Consider the following 18333-nt stretch of genomic DNA (forward strand, 5'->3'; position numbering starts at 1 on the left):
AAGTTTTAAATGTGTTTTATTGACAATCTCAAATTTTATTTTTCAGTAAAGATCATTCCAAATGAAAAAATCTACAGTAAATGAAATATCAAGTTTAAGTTAGCATCTTACTTTAAACTTATATAGGTAAAGAATGACCTTGCCAATTTGCCAACCAGAGATGGATGGAGAAAATCCAGCTAATCGATATTTTCATTATTTTCCTTTTGTTTGATGCATACTTCTAAATACCAAGAAACTGAGAAACGTAGGCCAGCAAATAATGAGAACGTGGTTCCCTTAATTAATAAAGAAAGTTGCACAAGGTACCAATACATGAGAACAGCTAATTAGTGTTGAAGCAAGACACATATGCCCAAAATGATAAAAACAAAAAGGGTTTTACCAAAAAGATGTATAATCAGATTATCGGAGAAAGGAAAAATAAATAAAATTTAAATAAATTTTCAGCTTAATAATGAGAAGGAACTTACATTTTGTGTTGTTCATATCTCCATTTAACAAATCATATTTTTTCCATTAAAGAAATTATTTTTTTAGTGCTAAAATAATTTCAATTAAATAAAAAATCTATACTTGTTGCGTCTGTTCTGTTTTTCCCGATCTTAAGAAGTAAATAAATACCAATTTTGTTATAAAAATAAAATTAGAAATGTGAAGTGGTGGAAGAAATGATTAGACTAAAATATATCTTAAAAACGCACGTCTTGTGCTCTCTTTTTAGAGGTTTAGTAAAGTTAATAAATTATTATTACTATTATAAATTAAAAAATACCAATTGAATTAACCAACGTTGCAAATTGTATTTTATTCCCTCCTTGTAAAAAAGTACTCCAGTTTACACGAAAACTAAATTGTAAGCAAATTAAAAATGCCGTGAGTTTCAATTCTCTTTAATAATTAGAGAGATATTAATAACATAATACTATTTTTTAATACTGTGTTAGATATGAAAGAACAAAAAAAAAATCACAAAAAAATATAAAAAAACATATACTGTATTTTTTTCGCGCACTCTTATTCATTAATTAACATTTATTTTTTGATAGGACATTAATGTATTATAAAATTATAAATAAACTTTATTACAAAACTAGAAGTAAAAGTAAAAGTGTTAAACTCACCTAATGTAGTAGTAATTTTTAATAAATTTCAAAGCCTGAAAAATTCTCATGGGATTATTTATGTCACTCTTAATATTTCTCCTCCTTATCCAGCAAAAAAACAAAAAAATATCCCCCCCGACTAACGGCAACAGTACAAAAAAATTCCAAATACCCTCCTTGCAAACGAAAGACATTAAATAATAGGGTACACAGTTAGTATCGGAAATTCGGCTATAAGAATAAGAATTAAATTAAAATAATACAATAAAGTAATGAACATTCTTTTTGTAATTTTTTTATTTAATTTTAAAATTCTGGGTCCCCTCCTCTTCGTTTTCATTTCAAGTGTCATCATTACAGTGTTCATTTTCAGGCTCAGTCAGCGCCATTCACGTCAGGGTTGTGCAATAGGGTTCAGGGTGGAGATCGAGTTTTTCGCCGAGTTCTGTCTAAAGCTTGAAGCTTTAAGGGTTCTCCGGAGTCCAATTGAAACGGGTTTCTTCCCAATTTGTTGATTCCTCGTTACATTGGTTGATTTCCGAAACTCGATCTCTCCCTCTTCATTGAGGATTGATTCTTCAAATTCTCGTGAAAAAAAAAATGCTCGGTTATATTGCCTAATGCATGACCTTTTTTTTTTTTTTGTTGTTGAAAATTTGAATGTGGGTTTGCCTTCAAAATTTGGTCTTGTGAGGAGAGGAGATTGTTGCTTGTGTTTGTAGAGTGTCTTGTTGTTTTTGAAGATGAAGAGAACGAAAAGTGATCCTCCCAACTCGAGGAGGTTTAGATTGTCTCATTTTTTGTTTGGCATTGGGGTGTTGTACTTGTTGTTTGTGTCATGTAAGTTTCCACAGTTTTTGAGAATTGTATCAACGTTAAGTGGGGATGGGAGTGAAGATAGGTTGGAGGGGGCAGCTGTTGGGGACTCTGAAGATTCAGATTTGAGTAAATCTTTTGTGAGTTCTGTTTATAAAGATGCATTTCACAGGAGATTGGAAGATAATAGGGACCAGGAGGGTGCCCCCTTGAGACCAAACACGGAGCCAAAGAAGGAGGAAGAGCGTCTTCCGGAATCTCCGAAGCAGATTCCACTGCGATATGGTAGGATAACTGGGAAGATAATGCGGGAATATAAGAGGACCAATGATTTGTCTGTGCTTGAGAGGATGGCGGATGAGGCGTGGATATTGGGATTGAAGGCTTGGAAGGAAGTAGATAAGGTTGATGAGAAGGGTTCGATGAAAAACTCGGTCCTTGATGGAAAGCCCGAGTCATGCCCTTCTTGGGTGTCAATGAATGGGGATGAGTTGATTAAAGGAGATAGTTTGATGTTTCTTCCCTGTGGGCTTGCAGCTGGTTCTTCAATCACTGTGGTGGGGACACCCCATCATGCTCATAAGGAGTATGTTCCCCAGCTTGCCAAGATGAAGAGAGGTGGAGGGTTGGTTTTAGTTTCACAATTCATGGTTGAATTGCAAGGGCTGAAGTCAGTGGATGGGGAGGATCCTCCGAAGATTCTTCACTTGAATCCTCGAATAAGGGGGGATTGGAGCAGACAGCCAGTAATTGAGCATAATACCTGTTACAGAATGCACTGGGGAACCTCTCAAAGATGTGATGGTCTACCGTCTGGGGATGAAGAAGAAATGCTTGGTATGATATATCATATTTCATATTCATCTTTATGTGTTGTTTAGAAAAAAAGTGTTGCAGAATTTAGTCTCCACCATTGTCATTATTGTAAAATATAAAAAGCATTTGATAGCATTGTAAAGGTGGAATAAAGAAAAGAAAAAAAAATCATGAAAATATGCACACCTTAATTCTTGGTCATTGCATGGTCAACAGAAAGATAAGGTTTATCTTCCTGGTCGGTGTATTTGATATAAAGCTATACAACGTATTACATGTAATGGTTATTGTAGTTAGCGTTGATATCATTTACTTAGTAATAGGATCTTATGTCTTTAAAATTAGTTGTTTTATGAATATTTTTACTTTATTGTCAATATGATATTCCAGTTATTTATGGTGAAGTCTGGTGATGTCTAACATCTGTCTGTTTCTATCCTTATAATTTTTATTATTATATTTGGCAGTTGATGGATACAGACGGTGTGAGAAATGGTTGCGGAATGATATTATAGATTCTAAAGAGTCCAAGACGACATCCTGGTTTAAGCGGTTTATAGGGCGTGAGCAAAAGCCAGAAATGACCTGGCCATTTCCTTTAGTTGAGGGCAGAATGTTTGTCCTTACATTGCGTGCTGGTGTTGATGGATACCATATTAATATTGGGGGCCGCCATGTAACTTCATTTCCATATCGGACTGTAAGTTTCTTGAGATAATATAGGTGTTTCCATCTAATGCTTTTGCTAAACATCTAGATGGTGTGAAATTGGATATCTAGCTTCTTAATGACAATAATATGTTGAGATATAAGTTTTTATTTGATTTAATTTTATTGTATTAGAGTTCAAAAAATTCTGGTGAATTCCTTTTGTATATGTTATGGGCTATAGATATAGAATTTCGGTTTACCCTCAATAATTTGTGGTAATGGTAATAACTCCTGTTCTACATGTTGAAGGGTGACTCTTATAGCTTAAAATTTGAAAATACATGGAATATATTTCCGTTTTTCTATAATCTGCTTCTGTGGTCACAGTTTTCCCCGTCTAATCTTCAGGGGTTTACACTTGAGGATGCTACAGGATTGGCAATTAAAGGGGATGTGGATGTTCATTCAATTTATGCTACTTCTCTTCCTACTTCCCATCCAAGTTTCTCACCTCAAAGAGTACTGGAAATGTCAGAGACCTGGAAAGCCTCACCTTTACCTAAACATCCTATTAAACTTTTTATTGGAGTTCTTTCAGCTTCAAATCACTTTGCAGAACGTATGGCAGTTAGAAAGACATGGATGCAATCAGCTGCAATCAAGTCTTCAGATGTAGTAGCACGGTTCTTTGTTGCACTGGTAAGGTTTCAGATGTAGTAGCACGGTTCTCTTTGGCAATGGAACTCATTGACTTTGTTATGTGACTTAAGCATGTTATATGAGTGATAACAGACTTTTAGGAGTAGCTACCACCTTGACTAAGCTATTTTGTGTTCCATGAAGCTAGCTTCGTTGAATAAGATGACTACAAGTACAACTTTTATTCTTACACATAATGTTGTTGCTATAAATCAATTGCAAATGCATGAGACAAGATTGATGTTTTAGGTTAAACCATAAATCATTACATCAGTTGTGTTTGATATACAAACCATTCATCTGCTTTTTCACTTTCCTAAAAACTTATGCTTTTGGATATTTGGTTCATGGTGTGGTATAAGAGCCTTTATGACCATGTGGTCCAGAGTTCTTATTGCCTCCCTTATTCTTAATAAAAGCTAAATTTTAGCACACAGTTGGCTAAGTTTATCCATAGTCCATGCTTAAAGCCGAAAGGGATCTTGCATGAGGGAATGTGTTTAATATAAGAATTGTTCCTTGTAGTGATATTGTAAGGCTAACTTCTGTTTTTGTTCCTGTTGTAAACAACAATTAAAGAATCCAAGGGCGGAAGTAAATGCAGTGCTGAAGAAGGAGGCTGCTTACTTTGGTGATATTGTCATTTTGCCCTTTATGGACCGCTATGAGCTTGTTGTGCTTAAAACTGTGGGCATTAGTGAGTTTGGGGTGAGTTCAATTCTCCCCCCCTTCGGATTCCTTAAGTTCTTTTGTTTGTGTTCTCTAGAGTAAAGAAGTTAAGGTTCATTTATGCAGATTCAGAATGTGACTGCTGCATATGTTATGAAATGTGATGATGATACATTTATTAGGGTTGATACTGTCTTGGAAGAAATTGAGAAGGTACCCCAGGGAAAATCCCTTTATATGGGCAATCTCAATCTTCGGCATCGGCCTCTGAGGAATGGCAAATGGGCAGTCACTTATGAGGTATGATAGTTACTACATACATGAATTGTGTATCCTCTATTTCTTTTGTTTGTTAATTTTAACAATCAATTGGCAGCTCTCCTTCGAGCTTAAATATAGTATGTAGAGATTAGGCTTTTAATTCCCTTCATATCCTATTACACCCCCTAACACATGTTAGTGAAGTCTGTTTGGCCTTGCATAGGGTCTTGAAAACATGGGAGAACAGAAACCTCTAGACCAACTGCTTTGCTGCCATGACCACTTGTGTGGGTGATGTTTGTTTGCCCAAATTGGGTCCTAAAGGGTGGGCTATAAACCCAAGATTTAGCAATGCCATTACTTCTAGTTAGTAAGCATAGGAATGTAAATATGATTTTAGTTGTTTTATATATTACTGTAATGCGCCAGTGCATTGGTGCCACACTTTTGCTAGTTTTGGTTGACACTTTGTAGTAGGATGCAGTAGTGTTTCATAATTATATTTCTGTTTTGTAATTGGATTTTTGTCCTTGGTTATTGTGGTTGTTTAAAATATATTTGGTGGCAAGTACAGAGAATGCATAGAATGTTATAAATTGTTCTTGTTCCATTCTCTGAGGTGTTGTGCATTGTTGTTGCAGGAATGGCCAGAAGAAGTATATCCTCCTTATGCAAATGGGCCTGCATATGTAATTTCTAGTGATATTGTTACTTTCATCCGATCTCAACACAAGGATAGGAAACTAAGGGTAAGTTATAGTTAACCTTTAAATTTTTATCTGTATTTTTAACTTTTGCAGTCCCCCCTTCCCTTTCCAAGTTGCCACACCAATCAAAATCATAGGTGACTGAAATATATTTTTATGGCAGCTGTTTAAAATGGAGGATGTAAGCATGGGAATGTGGGTTGAGCGATATAACAATACCATTGCAGCAGTCCAGTACTCCCACAATTGGAAGTTTTGTCAGTATGGATGCATGGAGGGCTACTTCACTGCACATTACCAATCACCAAGGCAGATGATCTGTCTTTGGGACAAATTGTCAAGAGGTCGAGCTCGTTGCTGCAACTTCAGATGACCACACGAACAACTTTGCTTCTTGGACGTGTCACTGTATCTCTGTATTCTTTATACCCTTGTGCTGATCCTAAGTTCACCTAGGTTAATATCTGGAGAAAACTACAATGACAACAAAAGGTGCCACAAATTGAATTTGCAAGCAATAGAATTTTGTACCAATGTTTCCAAAAGAGAGGGAAAAAAAGAACTGAGATGATCAGATGAAGCATCGTACAGTACTATATGGTTGGGCTGGGGGAGGGGGAAAAGGTGGAAACACAGTAGTTTTAGACCACTTCCAATTGATACTTGTGCATACTTCTTCTGGCCGAGAGTTAAATTCTGTGGGTATTTCCTTGCTTCATATCTTAGTGTCTACTGTCCCTCCCAGGATCTCTAAGGTCATTTACTTAGGTGGTGGCGCAGTTGAACAGTTTGACTGCTCTTACTGTCCATCCAAATTGACAACTGCAATATACATTTTTTATTAGTAAAAGTTTAGGGGAGGGGAGGGGAGTGCCTTATTTCATGGCTAAGGTATGCTTTATTTAGGGCTTATGGCAATGAAAGTATAGTAGTAGAAATTGTACCTAATATCATGTTATTTTAAAAACTCAATCTTACTGAGTTATTAGTTAGCACTGTTCTTTACAGTTGTGTATTAGGGTTTAATTTTAAATAATGCTTATGTATTTTTTTAATATCACTTATTTGTTCTTACTGTTTTGACTTAATTATTTCTTTGGTTTCTTTTATTTAGACCCAGTGAAATTTGATTCTCTAAGTTTTTTTTAGCATTAAGTTCCTTTATTTTTAAAATTAAACAAATTTGGTCATTCTGGAAGTTTTCTTTTATCCAAAACTCTTAAATTCTTAATTTCTATTCAAATATATGGGATTTTTTTTTATGTTTAGAGGTTAGAAATTTAGTGGAAATTTGATAAAAGTTGAAGGATTTTATAAGATGTGACATTAGGATTTGAAAGAGGAGATTTTGATGTTCTCTTTTTTAGGTGTAAGATTTTGTAGAAAATTACAATTTGAGAATTTTAAGTAGATTAAAATTATTAATTTTTAAGTATAGATAAATTTAATTAGTTTGAAAACAATATGGAGGATTAAAATCAGTTTAAATTAAGGGCCTAAAAATAGAATTGAGCCTAACTGTATCTTAAAGTTATGCTAACAAATGAGTGGATAATACCATTAAAAATAAATAAATTAATGTTAGATCTGAAATAAATTTCGTGTATTGCAGCAATATAAATAATTTCATATAAAGTCACAGATGGAAAAGACACATTGTTAAATTTAATTAACATATTATATTTCAATGATAAAGTTTCTTTAAGTCTAAGTATACAAAGGGAGAAAAAAAGTCATTACTAAAATGTAATATGAACATCACTAAAAAAACAAACAGTAATGTGAACACACTCCACCCTTGCGTATGTACTATGTAGAATGGGATCAAAATTAGCTTCGTTTTGGCACTCTAGACAAGACGAGTCTCTACTTGCCCAACTTCACAATTCTTTCTTCAATACTAAATTCAGTTGACCTTTACACACGCCAGATACCGGCGAATTAATTTGACCCAAACTCTTAACATTTTTTTTATCTGCAAACTCTTACATTTGTGGTCAAGTCAAGGGAAACTTTTTAAATTAGGATAAGGTTAGTACTTCCCAGTTCCCATCCTCACCACTTCTAAAATAAATGTAATAAAAGGGGACTAATAAAATAAATCTTAAATAAAATATATTTTTAGTCCTTTAATTTACTTTGACAACAATTTTTTTTAGTTTCTAAAAAAATCTGCAAATTTTAGTCCTCCAAATTTAAAAATCTATTTTAATCCTTATATATATATATATATAATCATGCCGCGACACACACCATCTCCGTCCAAGGAAGCGGATCTCATATTCAATAGAAGCATAGACCTCCCAAATTCAATCTCACAAACCCCAAATCCTCACCCTCCTAACAAAATCAATTTTTAGTCACACAATTAAACAAAAAGAAAATAAACATAAACACCATGGCAACAAAAAATTAAACAGAGTATTCAAAGTTCCACATGGGGGAAAGGGGAATGAACCAACTCTTGATAATGGGGTTGGAATGAGGGACGTGAGAGTAGGAGTGCGTTATTTTGTTTTGAGTTTGTGTAGAGGAGGGTGAGGATTTGGGGATGTGGGATTGAATTTGGGGGTCTATGCTTCCGTTGAATCAAGATCTGCTTCTTTCGACGAAGATGGGCATGGTATGTTATGCTGCACCAATCATTTTTTTTTGTTACATATTCTAGCGGTTTTTCAGCCGCCGGAAATCGTATTATTTGATTTATATTAAACAAAATTTTAACTTTTTAAGTAGGAAGATTTTAACACAAAAGCAATAAAATCAGATTTTCGAAGATTTGGAGGATTAAAATCTGCACAATTTATTTTAAAGGACTAAAAAATAATTATCCTAAAAGATTAAAAATATATTTAAATCTAAAATAAATAAAGTTGATTACGGGATTAATGATATTTTTAATAAAAAATTATATAAATTATAACTTTTATTTACAATTCTATTTTTTTAAGACTTTAGACGTCGTAAATGTCATGTATTGTTATTATTATACTGCTAATGTCGTAAAATCATGTACAACTTCTAAAATTTATTTATTTTTATTAATATAATATAAAGTCGTCACAAGATTCACAACTTCTAAATTTTATTATTGTATCGATCCTTGAAACTATAACTTTGTCTCACCCTCAACGACTTTTAATCCCTTTAAAGCTAAATCAACTGCAAATATGCAAACAAATAAAATTATTTGAGCAAATTATATTATTCCCACAAGAACCATGGAAATTTGTTTAGATGGCAAATAGGACATTCAACAAAATTAGAGGACTTTCTGGGACACACATCACTAAAAAGTAAAAACAATGGAAATTGAGATGAATTTCATGCTTATGCATTTATGTCATAAGCATTAGACAGCAGCAATAAGATTAACCAGCTAATTATTTTATTAAGGAAATTTGCAAAAAAGCTGAATAAAGGATAGCATGTTTAGCAACACTAACAGCAAAAAAGCCAGTGATGTTTTCCCCTTGGACTTCTGTGTTCTTTTACGATTAGGAAATTCTGTGTTTTGCAATGTCAGTAGACATACAGTAGTATGGTATCATAAAGACTTTTATAAGATATTATAGCAAATAGATTAAAAGTCATACACAACTTTACAACTTTGGTAAAATTAATTATAAGTCGTACAAGGTGCTTACGATTTCAAGGAATACTTAAAAAGAAAAAAACACTAAAGTGGCAGACGATAATTATAGTTTTTTTTTTTTTTGCAATTTGTGATTAAAAAATAAAATATAAAATGTAAAAGTCAAGCCATTAATCTTATCATGGACTTCATTTATTTTATCATTTTCCTTCCATCATGCTTATCTTATATTTTTTTTATGACTTACTATAAATTAATAAGGTCATGAACTAGTCCCTAATACTTGTACTGCAAAATATAAGTTAAAATATTCTTTCCAATAATATTAAAATAAAACTTGGTCTAATTCAAAAAAGAAAAATCAAAAAAATCAAGTTAAATCTATTCAATTACCAATAATATTAATTGTATAAAAAATTGATTTAATATCCTTAAAATGACTTACTACAGTAATGCTATATATATTTTTAAAGCTCATGACGAGATGACAGTTTGGTTAAAAATTAGAAGTAAAATATTTGTGTTATTTAAATAGAACAAAATGGTGTTGCCGTGTGTGTTTAATTAATCCACATGTGTTTGGTGTAGTGTGAAAGAGGTTTAAAATATTGAACAAGTGATTTAGTCATAAGGTGATGTTACATATTGTCATAAAGGATTGCCAGTGTTGTAAAAATTGGATGTGGATCGGTTTGATTGGAAATTGGTAATATAACTAGTCCGAAGTAGTTGTTAGGCCAGAAATATTACAGAAATCTCATGAAAAAAGTATAATCAAATACATGTATAATTTTGAAACAGTCACATAAATTATTTAATTAGCTAGAGTAAAAGTAAGAAACCAACTTTGAAAATAAATAAATAAAAAGAAAAGACCAAGTATACTATACTCCATTAATTTAAAGACTTCTTGTATTTACAAGTCAGCCTTATAATTTGTTTTTGTCTACGACCCCGCGTTGCATGTGCTTTCACTACCTAACCTCCCACCATATATAATCTTATACTTCTTCTAATTAATAATCTTCAATTTTTTCAACCACCAAACTCTCTCTTCTTTGTCTCTAAATATTCAAGCTTCTATTCTTGTTGATCTGCTTGGCGCACACACATTGTTTACCCCTGATGGCACTTTCCACGGTGAGACATAACCACTTTCTGGCCACCCACGAACCCGGTTTGAACCGGTTCAACATGGTTCGAGCCCAACACCATCATGTGCTTCTTGATCACCCCAAAACCAAGACCCCCAATAGAGCTACACGTTTAGCTGAATCCCTTTCACATGTCCTTCACCTTCACATTGACCCCACTTCACACAAAAACTTGGACTTGCTAAGTGTTCATGAAGAGAAGCACTCAACTCCAACCATGTCTCCAAGAGAGAACATATCACAAAAATGGCGTGAAATTCAAGGGTATCACAATTGGGAGGACATTTTAGACCCTCTTCAGCCGTGGTTACGTAGAGAAATTGTCAAGTATGGAGAATTTGCACAAGCAACCTACGATGCCTTTGACTATGATTCTTTCTCGGAATATTGTGGAAGTTGTCGTTACAACCAAAACAAGTTATTTGAGAAATTGGGTCTCACTAGAAACAGTTACACCGTGACTAGGTACATATATGCCATGTCACACATAGAGCTACCACGTTGGCTCGAGAGGTCACATGTTGCTGACACGTGGAGCAAAGACTCTAATTGGATCGGTTTTGTGGCGGTTAGTGACGATGACGAGACACGTAGGATTGGGAGGAGGGACATTGTGGTGGCGTGGCGTGGCACCGTGGCACCGTGTGAGTGGTACGAGGATTTTCAAAGGAAGTTGGACCCAATTGGGCATGGGGATGCCAAAGTTGAACATGGATTTCTTAGCATTTATAAATCCAAGAGTGAGACTACAAGGTACAACAAATCAAGTGCCTCAGATCAAGTCATGAAGGAAGTGACAAAATTGGTGAATTTTTATAAGGGAAAAAAAGGTGAGGAAGTTAGCCTTACAATCACAGGGCATAGCCTAGGAGGTGCTTTGGCATTGATTAATGCTTACGAGGTAGCAACTACTTTTCTTGACCTTCCAGTAAGTGTGATTTCTTTTGGGGCACCAAGAGTTGGAAACATTGCCTTCAAAGATGAATTGCATCAAATGGGGGTGAAATTGTTGCGTGTGGTGGTGAAACAAGATTGGGTACCAAAAATGCCTGGGCTTTTGTTCAATGAGAAGCTAAAAATGTTTGATGAGATTACGGGGTTGGAATGGGTTTACACACACGTTGGGGCTGAATTGGCGCTTGATGTTCATTCATCTCCTTATCTTAAAGGTGGAATGAACTTGTCAGGGTTTCATAGCTTGGAGACTTACCTTCATCTTATTGATGGGTACTTGAGTCATGAGACACCGTTTAGGTCAGAAGCTAGGAGGGATATTGCACTAGTTAACAAGTCATGTGATATGTTAGTTGATGAGCTTAGAATCCCACATTGTTGGTACCAATTGGCCAACAAAGGATTGGTTTGTAATGCTCATGGAAGATGGGTTAAGCCCAAAAGAGACAATGATGATATTCCTTCACATGCTAGCGAAGTATTCAATGCTGGTCTTGGAGTTGTAATGTGAACATATTGGATGAGTTTGGTCTCCCCTTAAAGATAAAAATGCAAATTTAGGCTAGAATTATACGAGAAAGTCTGTACTGAGAATTTTTTCAAGCCCAAATTTTAAGGGATGCCAAACTGACTTGGTATAATGTAAACCTACATGTTGTGCATATATAATTAAATTCTCTCCATTAGCTAATTTGTATTTCAATTTTGTGGGTGTGTAATGTGGTTGAATACTGATGCATGCGCTTTAATAATGTTGATCACAAAATATACCATTTGCTTGGATTTCTAGTTTACTTATGATTTGGTGCGAGAAGAAGGCTGATTGTGGTGAACACATTGATCAAATCAGAGGCTTGCCAGAGAATGTAATTGATAGCATCCTACAATGCCTGCCTGTCATAGACCCGCGGCTTGAATTTGAAAATTACATTTTTGAGAAGTGTAAGCATCTTGAAGCACAAGATTAATGTATTAATGTATCCGCTCCTTTTCTCGAATACCTAAAAATAGAAGGTGATGGGGTTATCAAGTCAATTTGTTTGAAGGAAGCACAAGATTTGACTTTTATCCGACTCTTTGCCGATGGTCCTGGGAATAACATTGAGAGAGATTGGGTATCTGATCTGTTGAAAGACAAATGCATTACTTTCTATACATAGAGATTGGGTATCATATCTTTTCACATTACTTTCTACCTTGCTTGGTCACCCTATTTTATTGCCTTAAATTACCACAAGGTTGCATTTTGGTTCATGAACCGACATTCTTAATTTGGTGCCTTGCCTTATACTAGAAAACTCTGTATTTCGAGATGGATGTGTTCAATTATATCTCACCTTTGCATTGTTTCTATGCATAGATTTTGTCTGCAAATGCAGCTTAAAGCTATAAAATATCTGGAATTGGACGCTGTGAATTTCAATGAAGCAAGAGAACATTTGTTTATTATTTCTTTACTTCAAAGTTCTTCTAACCTAGAGAAACTTGTTATAAAGGTGACATATAAGGCCTGTGCTTCCTAGTTTGTTTTTGTAATTGTCATATTTTATTTAGTTTTCTTTGTTTGTTTCATAGTACAATAGCACGGAAGTGGAGCTACAACAGATTTCGAAGGATTTTGACTAAAGTAACTGTTACTTTAATCAGATTCAAGATGTGAACATCACAGTTCAAACTTCCTATAAGCCTGCACTTGGTTTGATACGGTTTGTGCTTGCAAGATCGCCGGCATTGAAGATTCTTACTTTCACGGTTGATCCTGGTCTAAATCAATCAGATGCATCTGTATTGTTAAGTATTTCGTGTGATTTGTTGCAGATGGATTGAGCCTCACCCACAGCACAAATTAAATTCCTTTATTACGACCTTGGTAAATAGTGTTGTATTTGATTTTGGCCCTCAACGCCCCAACTCCTTTTTGATGTTTGGTTATGCTCCAATTTCTTTTTTTATTTTTTATAGGTGTTCCAATCTCTTTAAACAATAGGTTTTTCAGAACTTGCGACACTATGGAAAAAATTAAATAAGGTTAAATATATTTTTAACGGAATTTTATTTTTATTGTTGAAGTTAGGTAGTTTGCTAAGTTAAAAATTTTAAAATATAATTTTTGGAGGGTTTTTAAAATTATCACTATTACTTTCAAAATTAAAATTAGAGTTTTCAGCAGAAAAATCGGCATAATCAATTAAAATAATAATAATATTATTATTATGATTCATTTTTTTAATAATCATGATATTGATACCAAAATATTATTTCATTTATTCTTTTTTTCTCTAACCTTCGTCAAAGTCACGTCAACAAAATATTACAAAAAAAAGGAGAATAAAAAAATAACTCATGTGAAAAGCATACACACCAAATATGAAGTGAACAATAACAAAAAATCAACCAAAGTTAAGAGTGATCTTGGCTAACTATACAACCATTGGATCTATGAAAGATTAATTAACAACTCTCAAAGTGATAACAAGAATCAAAGGATTGACATTTTGTAGAGTTTCAAGCCAAAAAGATAAAGTGCATACATATTAGAAATTTGATTTTTTATATCTAAGGTTTAGATGACTTAAATGCAAAATAAAAGATTATATTTTACTAGATGAATTTTAATTGAATGGATGCTTTCAAAGTTATTTTTGTTTCAACTTTCAAGAGAACTTTTTTATTATAGTTGATGACAATCTTCACTATAAAAAGATAAGAAAATTAGTGGAGAAACACAACACAGAGAATGTGCGATAAGAAAAATTGTAAATCAAAGTCACTTTGTTGAAAAAAAGTGTCTTTGTATGAGAGTGTTATTATTTTTTGTAACCATTGAGTGATGTATTCGGATTTGTAGAACGATACACTATTTGGGGTGAGTTACAATCTTGTAATCATTCTTGTGATAGTGAAAATATGTTTGAGACGATTCCGTGGACGTAAGTAAGAGGTACCGAATCACGTTAAATTCTTATGTTTGTTATTATTTTTCTTACGGTGTAATTTTTGTGTGTGTTCTCATGATCCTTAATAGGTGTGGATAATTTTGTTTGTGAGAGCGTTGATTATCTAGTACATTTAAGATGCAATAAATTTAAAAAGTTGCATGACAAAATACATAAACGTCATAGGTTGGTTGACAAAAAGAATGCTAGTAGTGATATTCATTTCTAACATCCTGCTTGATTGATTGAAATTTGTTGAAATTATAATCTTCTTAAAGATGAAAGTACAATTGAACCTTCTTTTATCCTACAACAAAAATATATATTAAATTTAATGTAAAATTCAAAAAAGCTAAAATACACTTTTTTTGTCCTTGGTCAGAAATCATGGATGTTTTCCAACCCAGAGATGAATACAGCAAAGTCTTACATCATTGCATTAACTAAAATAGACTTAATTATTTATCTTTTTTTTAATTCAATTTGTTCCTCTATCTTGTAAATTTAGAACATATTTTTGAATCTTTTTTCCTTATTAGACGTAAAACTAACTTGTCCATTCATGTATATAAAAAATAAGTTTCACAAATAATTAAGAAAGAATTTGATATTATTTTTTTAATTTTTTTTATTGTTTGTTGAATTCACTCAAGTAATTTTTTTTATCATATTTATAACCTTTTAGTTCAAACATTACATGAATGTAATATGTCTTCACTAAGTCAAAAAAGAATTTAAATTCATTCCAAAATAGTTAGGATCTTAGAAATTTTGATAGAATATCCTTAATTATATTCACTAGACATGTGTAAAAGTTTATATTAAAATGAATCACTTTGTAAATTTGATAAATAAAAATGAAATCTTTTAAAAAAATTAAAATACCAAAATAAAATAATTTAAAAACATATGATCAAAATAAAATCATTTAAAATGATGTGTTTCAATTAATATATTATATCATCATTCCAATTAACATTAATAGATATGTTACACTTTTTTTGTTTACATATTTAATTTTTCTTCTAAAAAAACTTAATTGTTAATATTATAAATCTTTGTATCCAATTTATGAATAGAAAAACAAAAAAATAAGGCATAAAGGATAAAAAATGACATTCAATTTTTTCTTTTCTTACATTCAGCCTTATTGTTAAGAAATGATCAAATTAAACCAAATTTAAATAATAAAAGATCAAATTGAATTAAAAAAAGAAAAATTAAACCTATTATCAGAAAATGACTAAAATGTTATTTTAACTAAAAAAATGCCCTAAAAAAACTAAAAAAGAAAATGTGAAAAGCCCTGGTTCAAGATGAGATGAAAACAGAGGGTTACAAATTCCTTGGAATCGCTCTAACCCTAACCCATTCTGATTCATCTCGCATTTAGTCTTTGCATCTCCGTCGCATTCAAAATCGAAAATCCCTTTGCGGTCACACATCGTAGAAGCTCTGGCAGTGCCTTCCGTTTGGTGTTAAAGTTCTCGCACAGGTTGGTTCATTCTGCAATTGCGCCCGTCTTTCACATTTTTTTCGCTTTTGGTTCCGAATGGGATATGCAATTCAATTTTTTCTGTGTAATTTTGCAAGTTATCATCTTCTCTGCTTCTATGTTCTCTAAGTAGTAATTTATGTTTTAGGAACATTATTTCGGTAAGGAATAATATAAATTAAGAAAAGAAAAAGGAGAGAGTAAGGGTTGGAGGAAAGTTAACTCTGTAAAAGTAGTAAGTATCAAATCTACGTATGGTGTGTAATGTGGTTGAACACAGATGCTTCTACTTTTATAGTGGTAATCATAATATATATCATGTACCCTTTGCTTGAATTTCTAGTTTGCTTTTGATTAGGTGCGAGAAGATGGCTGATTGTGATGATGAACACGTTAATCGAATTGGCGACTTACCGATGAATGTGATTGTTAGCATCCTACAACGCCTGCCCTTCCAAGACTTAGTGAAGACCAGTGTACTGGCAAGGGCATGGAGGTATATGTGGTCGTCGACCCCACGGCGTGAATTTAGAGATGACTTTTTTGAGAAGTGTAACCATCTTGGATACCTTGAAACTTCCGCCATTATTACGGAAGCTCTTCTTCTCCACACCGGCCCCATACACGTCTTTGCTGTCATCCCTCCTCCGCACTATCCTATCAAATTAGAATGCCTCAACAAGTGGATTCTGTTTTTGTCGAGGAAAGGGGTTAAATATATTGGGCTTGCGAGTGAACAAGAAGATCCCTATTGAATGCCAACTCATATTTTCTCTTGTAGGGACTTGATTTACCTTTTACTTAATAATTTTAGATTCTCAGTTGCAGCTACTTTCCGTGGCTTTCCAAGTATGATTGAACTTCACTTATTTGGCATTATATTTGAGTCAGGTGCACTTGAGAGTCTTATATCTGGTTGTCCCTTACTTACGAACCTCCAGCTTTCTTACTGTTCTGGTTTTGAACATATTGATGTCTCTGCTCCTTTTCTCCAATTCCTAATGATAGAAGGTGATGAGGTTATCAAGTCAATTTGTTTGAAGGAACCACATGATTTGATTCTTATCCAACTCTTTGCTGATGGTCCTGGGGATAACATTGATAGAGCTTGGGTAGCTGATCTGTTGGAAGACTCGCCGAATGTTGAGAGGTTATTTTTGGGAACAAGTTACATTAAGGTGAGTAAAGAGTGACACATATCTGAGTCTATTCACTTTTGTTTAGTTGGATTTGATTTTTTGGCTCTTATGTTAGCCTGGCAGATTTCATTTAAAACTATTGAACAATGTAGTAATTTGTAATTTGTTGACTTATGGACATGTTCTGTCTAATTACACAGCTCCGTGGAGTGATTTTTCCACAAGTGAATGTAAGCTGCTAAGTTATGTTATGCATGACAAAAATGAAACCCAAAGATTAATGAACGATGCATCATGCATGGAGTGCTTTATATTCTCATCACAAATTGACAATTGTTCACATTTCTTCTACCTAGCTTGGTTGCCCTTTTTTATTTTCTAAAATTATCCTATTCATTTATTTGTTGGTCAGGAAGAGAAACAAGGTTGTATTTTTGTTCATGAACCAACATTCTTAATTTGATGCCTTGTCTTATACTAAGAACTCTGTATTTTGAGATGGATGTGTTCAAATATATCTCACCCTTGCATTGTTTCTATGCATAGATTTTGTCTGCAGGCTTCTATCCGCAAGTGGAGCTTAGAGCTATAAAATATCTGGAATGGATGGTGTGGATTTCAATGAAGCAAGAGAACTTTTGTTAACTATTTGTTTATTACATGGAAGTTCTTCTAACCTAGAGACATTTACTATAAAGGTGACCAAGAAGACCTATGCTTCTTAGTTTGTTCTTGTAATTGTCATATTTTGATTTAGTTTTCTTTGTTTGTTTCATAGTGCAATAGCATGGCAGTGGAGCTACAACAGATTTTGGATGTGTTTGACTATAGTAACTGTTACTTTAATCTGCTTCAAGATGTGAAAATCACAGTTAAAACTTCCTATAAGCCTGCACTTGATTTGATACGGCTTGTGCTTGCAAGATCACCGGCATTGAAGATCCTTACTTTCAGGGTTGGTCTTGGTCTAAATCGATCAGATGCATCTGTATTGTTAAGTATTTCATGTGATTTGTTGCAAATGGATCGAGCATCACCTAGAGCAAAAGTTAAATTCCTTTATGATGACCTTAGTGAATAGTGCTGCATTTGATTTTTGCCTTCAAAGCCCTGACTTCTTTTGTTTTAATGTTTTTATTTTTCCTAGGGTTTTCCTTGGTAGGCATTGCACCAATCTTTTTAAACAATAGATTTAGGCTTTTTCTTCTTACACCCAACATTTGTTCTTATACACCCAACATTTAGGGTGAAAAACCAAAAGCACCCTTACGTATAACCTATACGGATTGTCAATCTGTAAGGTCACTACGGATTCACAATTTGTAAGACCATTAT

The 18333-nt window shown here is 33.4% G+C and overlaps 2 protein-coding genes and 1 long non-coding RNA gene across 4 annotated transcripts; all 3 read left to right on the top strand.

Annotated features, from left to right (window-relative positions):
* Positions 1 to 1361: 1361 nt before the first annotated feature.
* On the top strand, positions 1362 to 6726 carry LOC100807629 (hydroxyproline O-galactosyltransferase GALT2). Its single transcript, XM_003531125.5, has 7 exons — positions 1362 to 2759; positions 3206 to 3438; positions 3798 to 4088; positions 4668 to 4796; positions 4884 to 5057; positions 5660 to 5767; positions 5889 to 6726. The coding sequence occupies exons 1-7, from the start codon at positions 1850 to 1852 to the stop codon at positions 6096 to 6098; spliced, it is 2055 nt and encodes a 684-aa protein (XP_003531173.1). The 5' UTR covers positions 1362 to 1849; the 3' UTR covers positions 6099 to 6726.
* Positions 6727 to 10346: 3620 nt separating this feature from the next.
* LOC100805331 (phospholipase A1-Igamma1, chloroplastic) lies at positions 10347 to 12008 on the top strand. The gene has a single exon (XM_003532660.5). The coding sequence runs from the start codon at positions 10446 to 10448 to the stop codon at positions 11937 to 11939; it is 1494 nt and encodes a 497-aa protein (XP_003532708.1). The 5' UTR covers positions 10347 to 10445; the 3' UTR covers positions 11940 to 12008.
* Positions 12009 to 15640: 3632 nt separating this feature from the next.
* LOC121175280 (uncharacterized) lies at positions 15641 to 18105 on the top strand. 2 transcript variants are annotated; one of them, XR_005892536.1, is made up of 5 exons: positions 15641 to 15859; positions 16218 to 16636; positions 16751 to 17037; positions 17545 to 17696; positions 17777 to 18105. It is a non-coding gene; the product is annotated as an uncharacterized lncRNA (long non-coding RNA). The 2 variants fall into 2 exon arrangements; XR_005892535.1 differs by having other exon boundaries at positions 15642 to 15859; positions 16218 to 17037.
* The last annotated feature ends 228 nt before the right edge of the window (positions 18106 to 18333 follow it).

This window comes from Glycine max, chromosome 8, assembly GCF_000004515.6.
Source record: "Glycine max cultivar Williams 82 chromosome 8, Glycine_max_v4.0, whole genome shotgun sequence".
NCBI lineage: Eukaryota > Viridiplantae > Streptophyta > Magnoliopsida > Fabales > Fabaceae > Glycine > Glycine max.

Bases quoted from the DNA above. Each gene is read 5' to 3' on its own strand.
- LOC100807629 (XM_003531125.5), top strand. From the start codon at position 1,850: ATGAAGAGAACGAAAAGTGATCCTCCCAACTCGAGGAGGTTTAGATTG. The intron at 2,760-3,205 runs GTATGATATATC...TATATTTGGCAG, and splicing joins GGATGAAGAAGAAATGCTTG to TTGATGGATACAGACGGTGT. The intron at 5,768-5,888 runs GTAAGTTATAGT...TTTTTATGGCAG, and splicing joins ACAAGGATAGGAAACTAAGG to CTGTTTAAAATGGAGGATGT.
- LOC100805331 (XM_003532660.5), top strand. From the start codon at position 10,446: ATGGCACTTTCCACGGTGAGACATAACCACTTTCTGGCCACCCACGAA.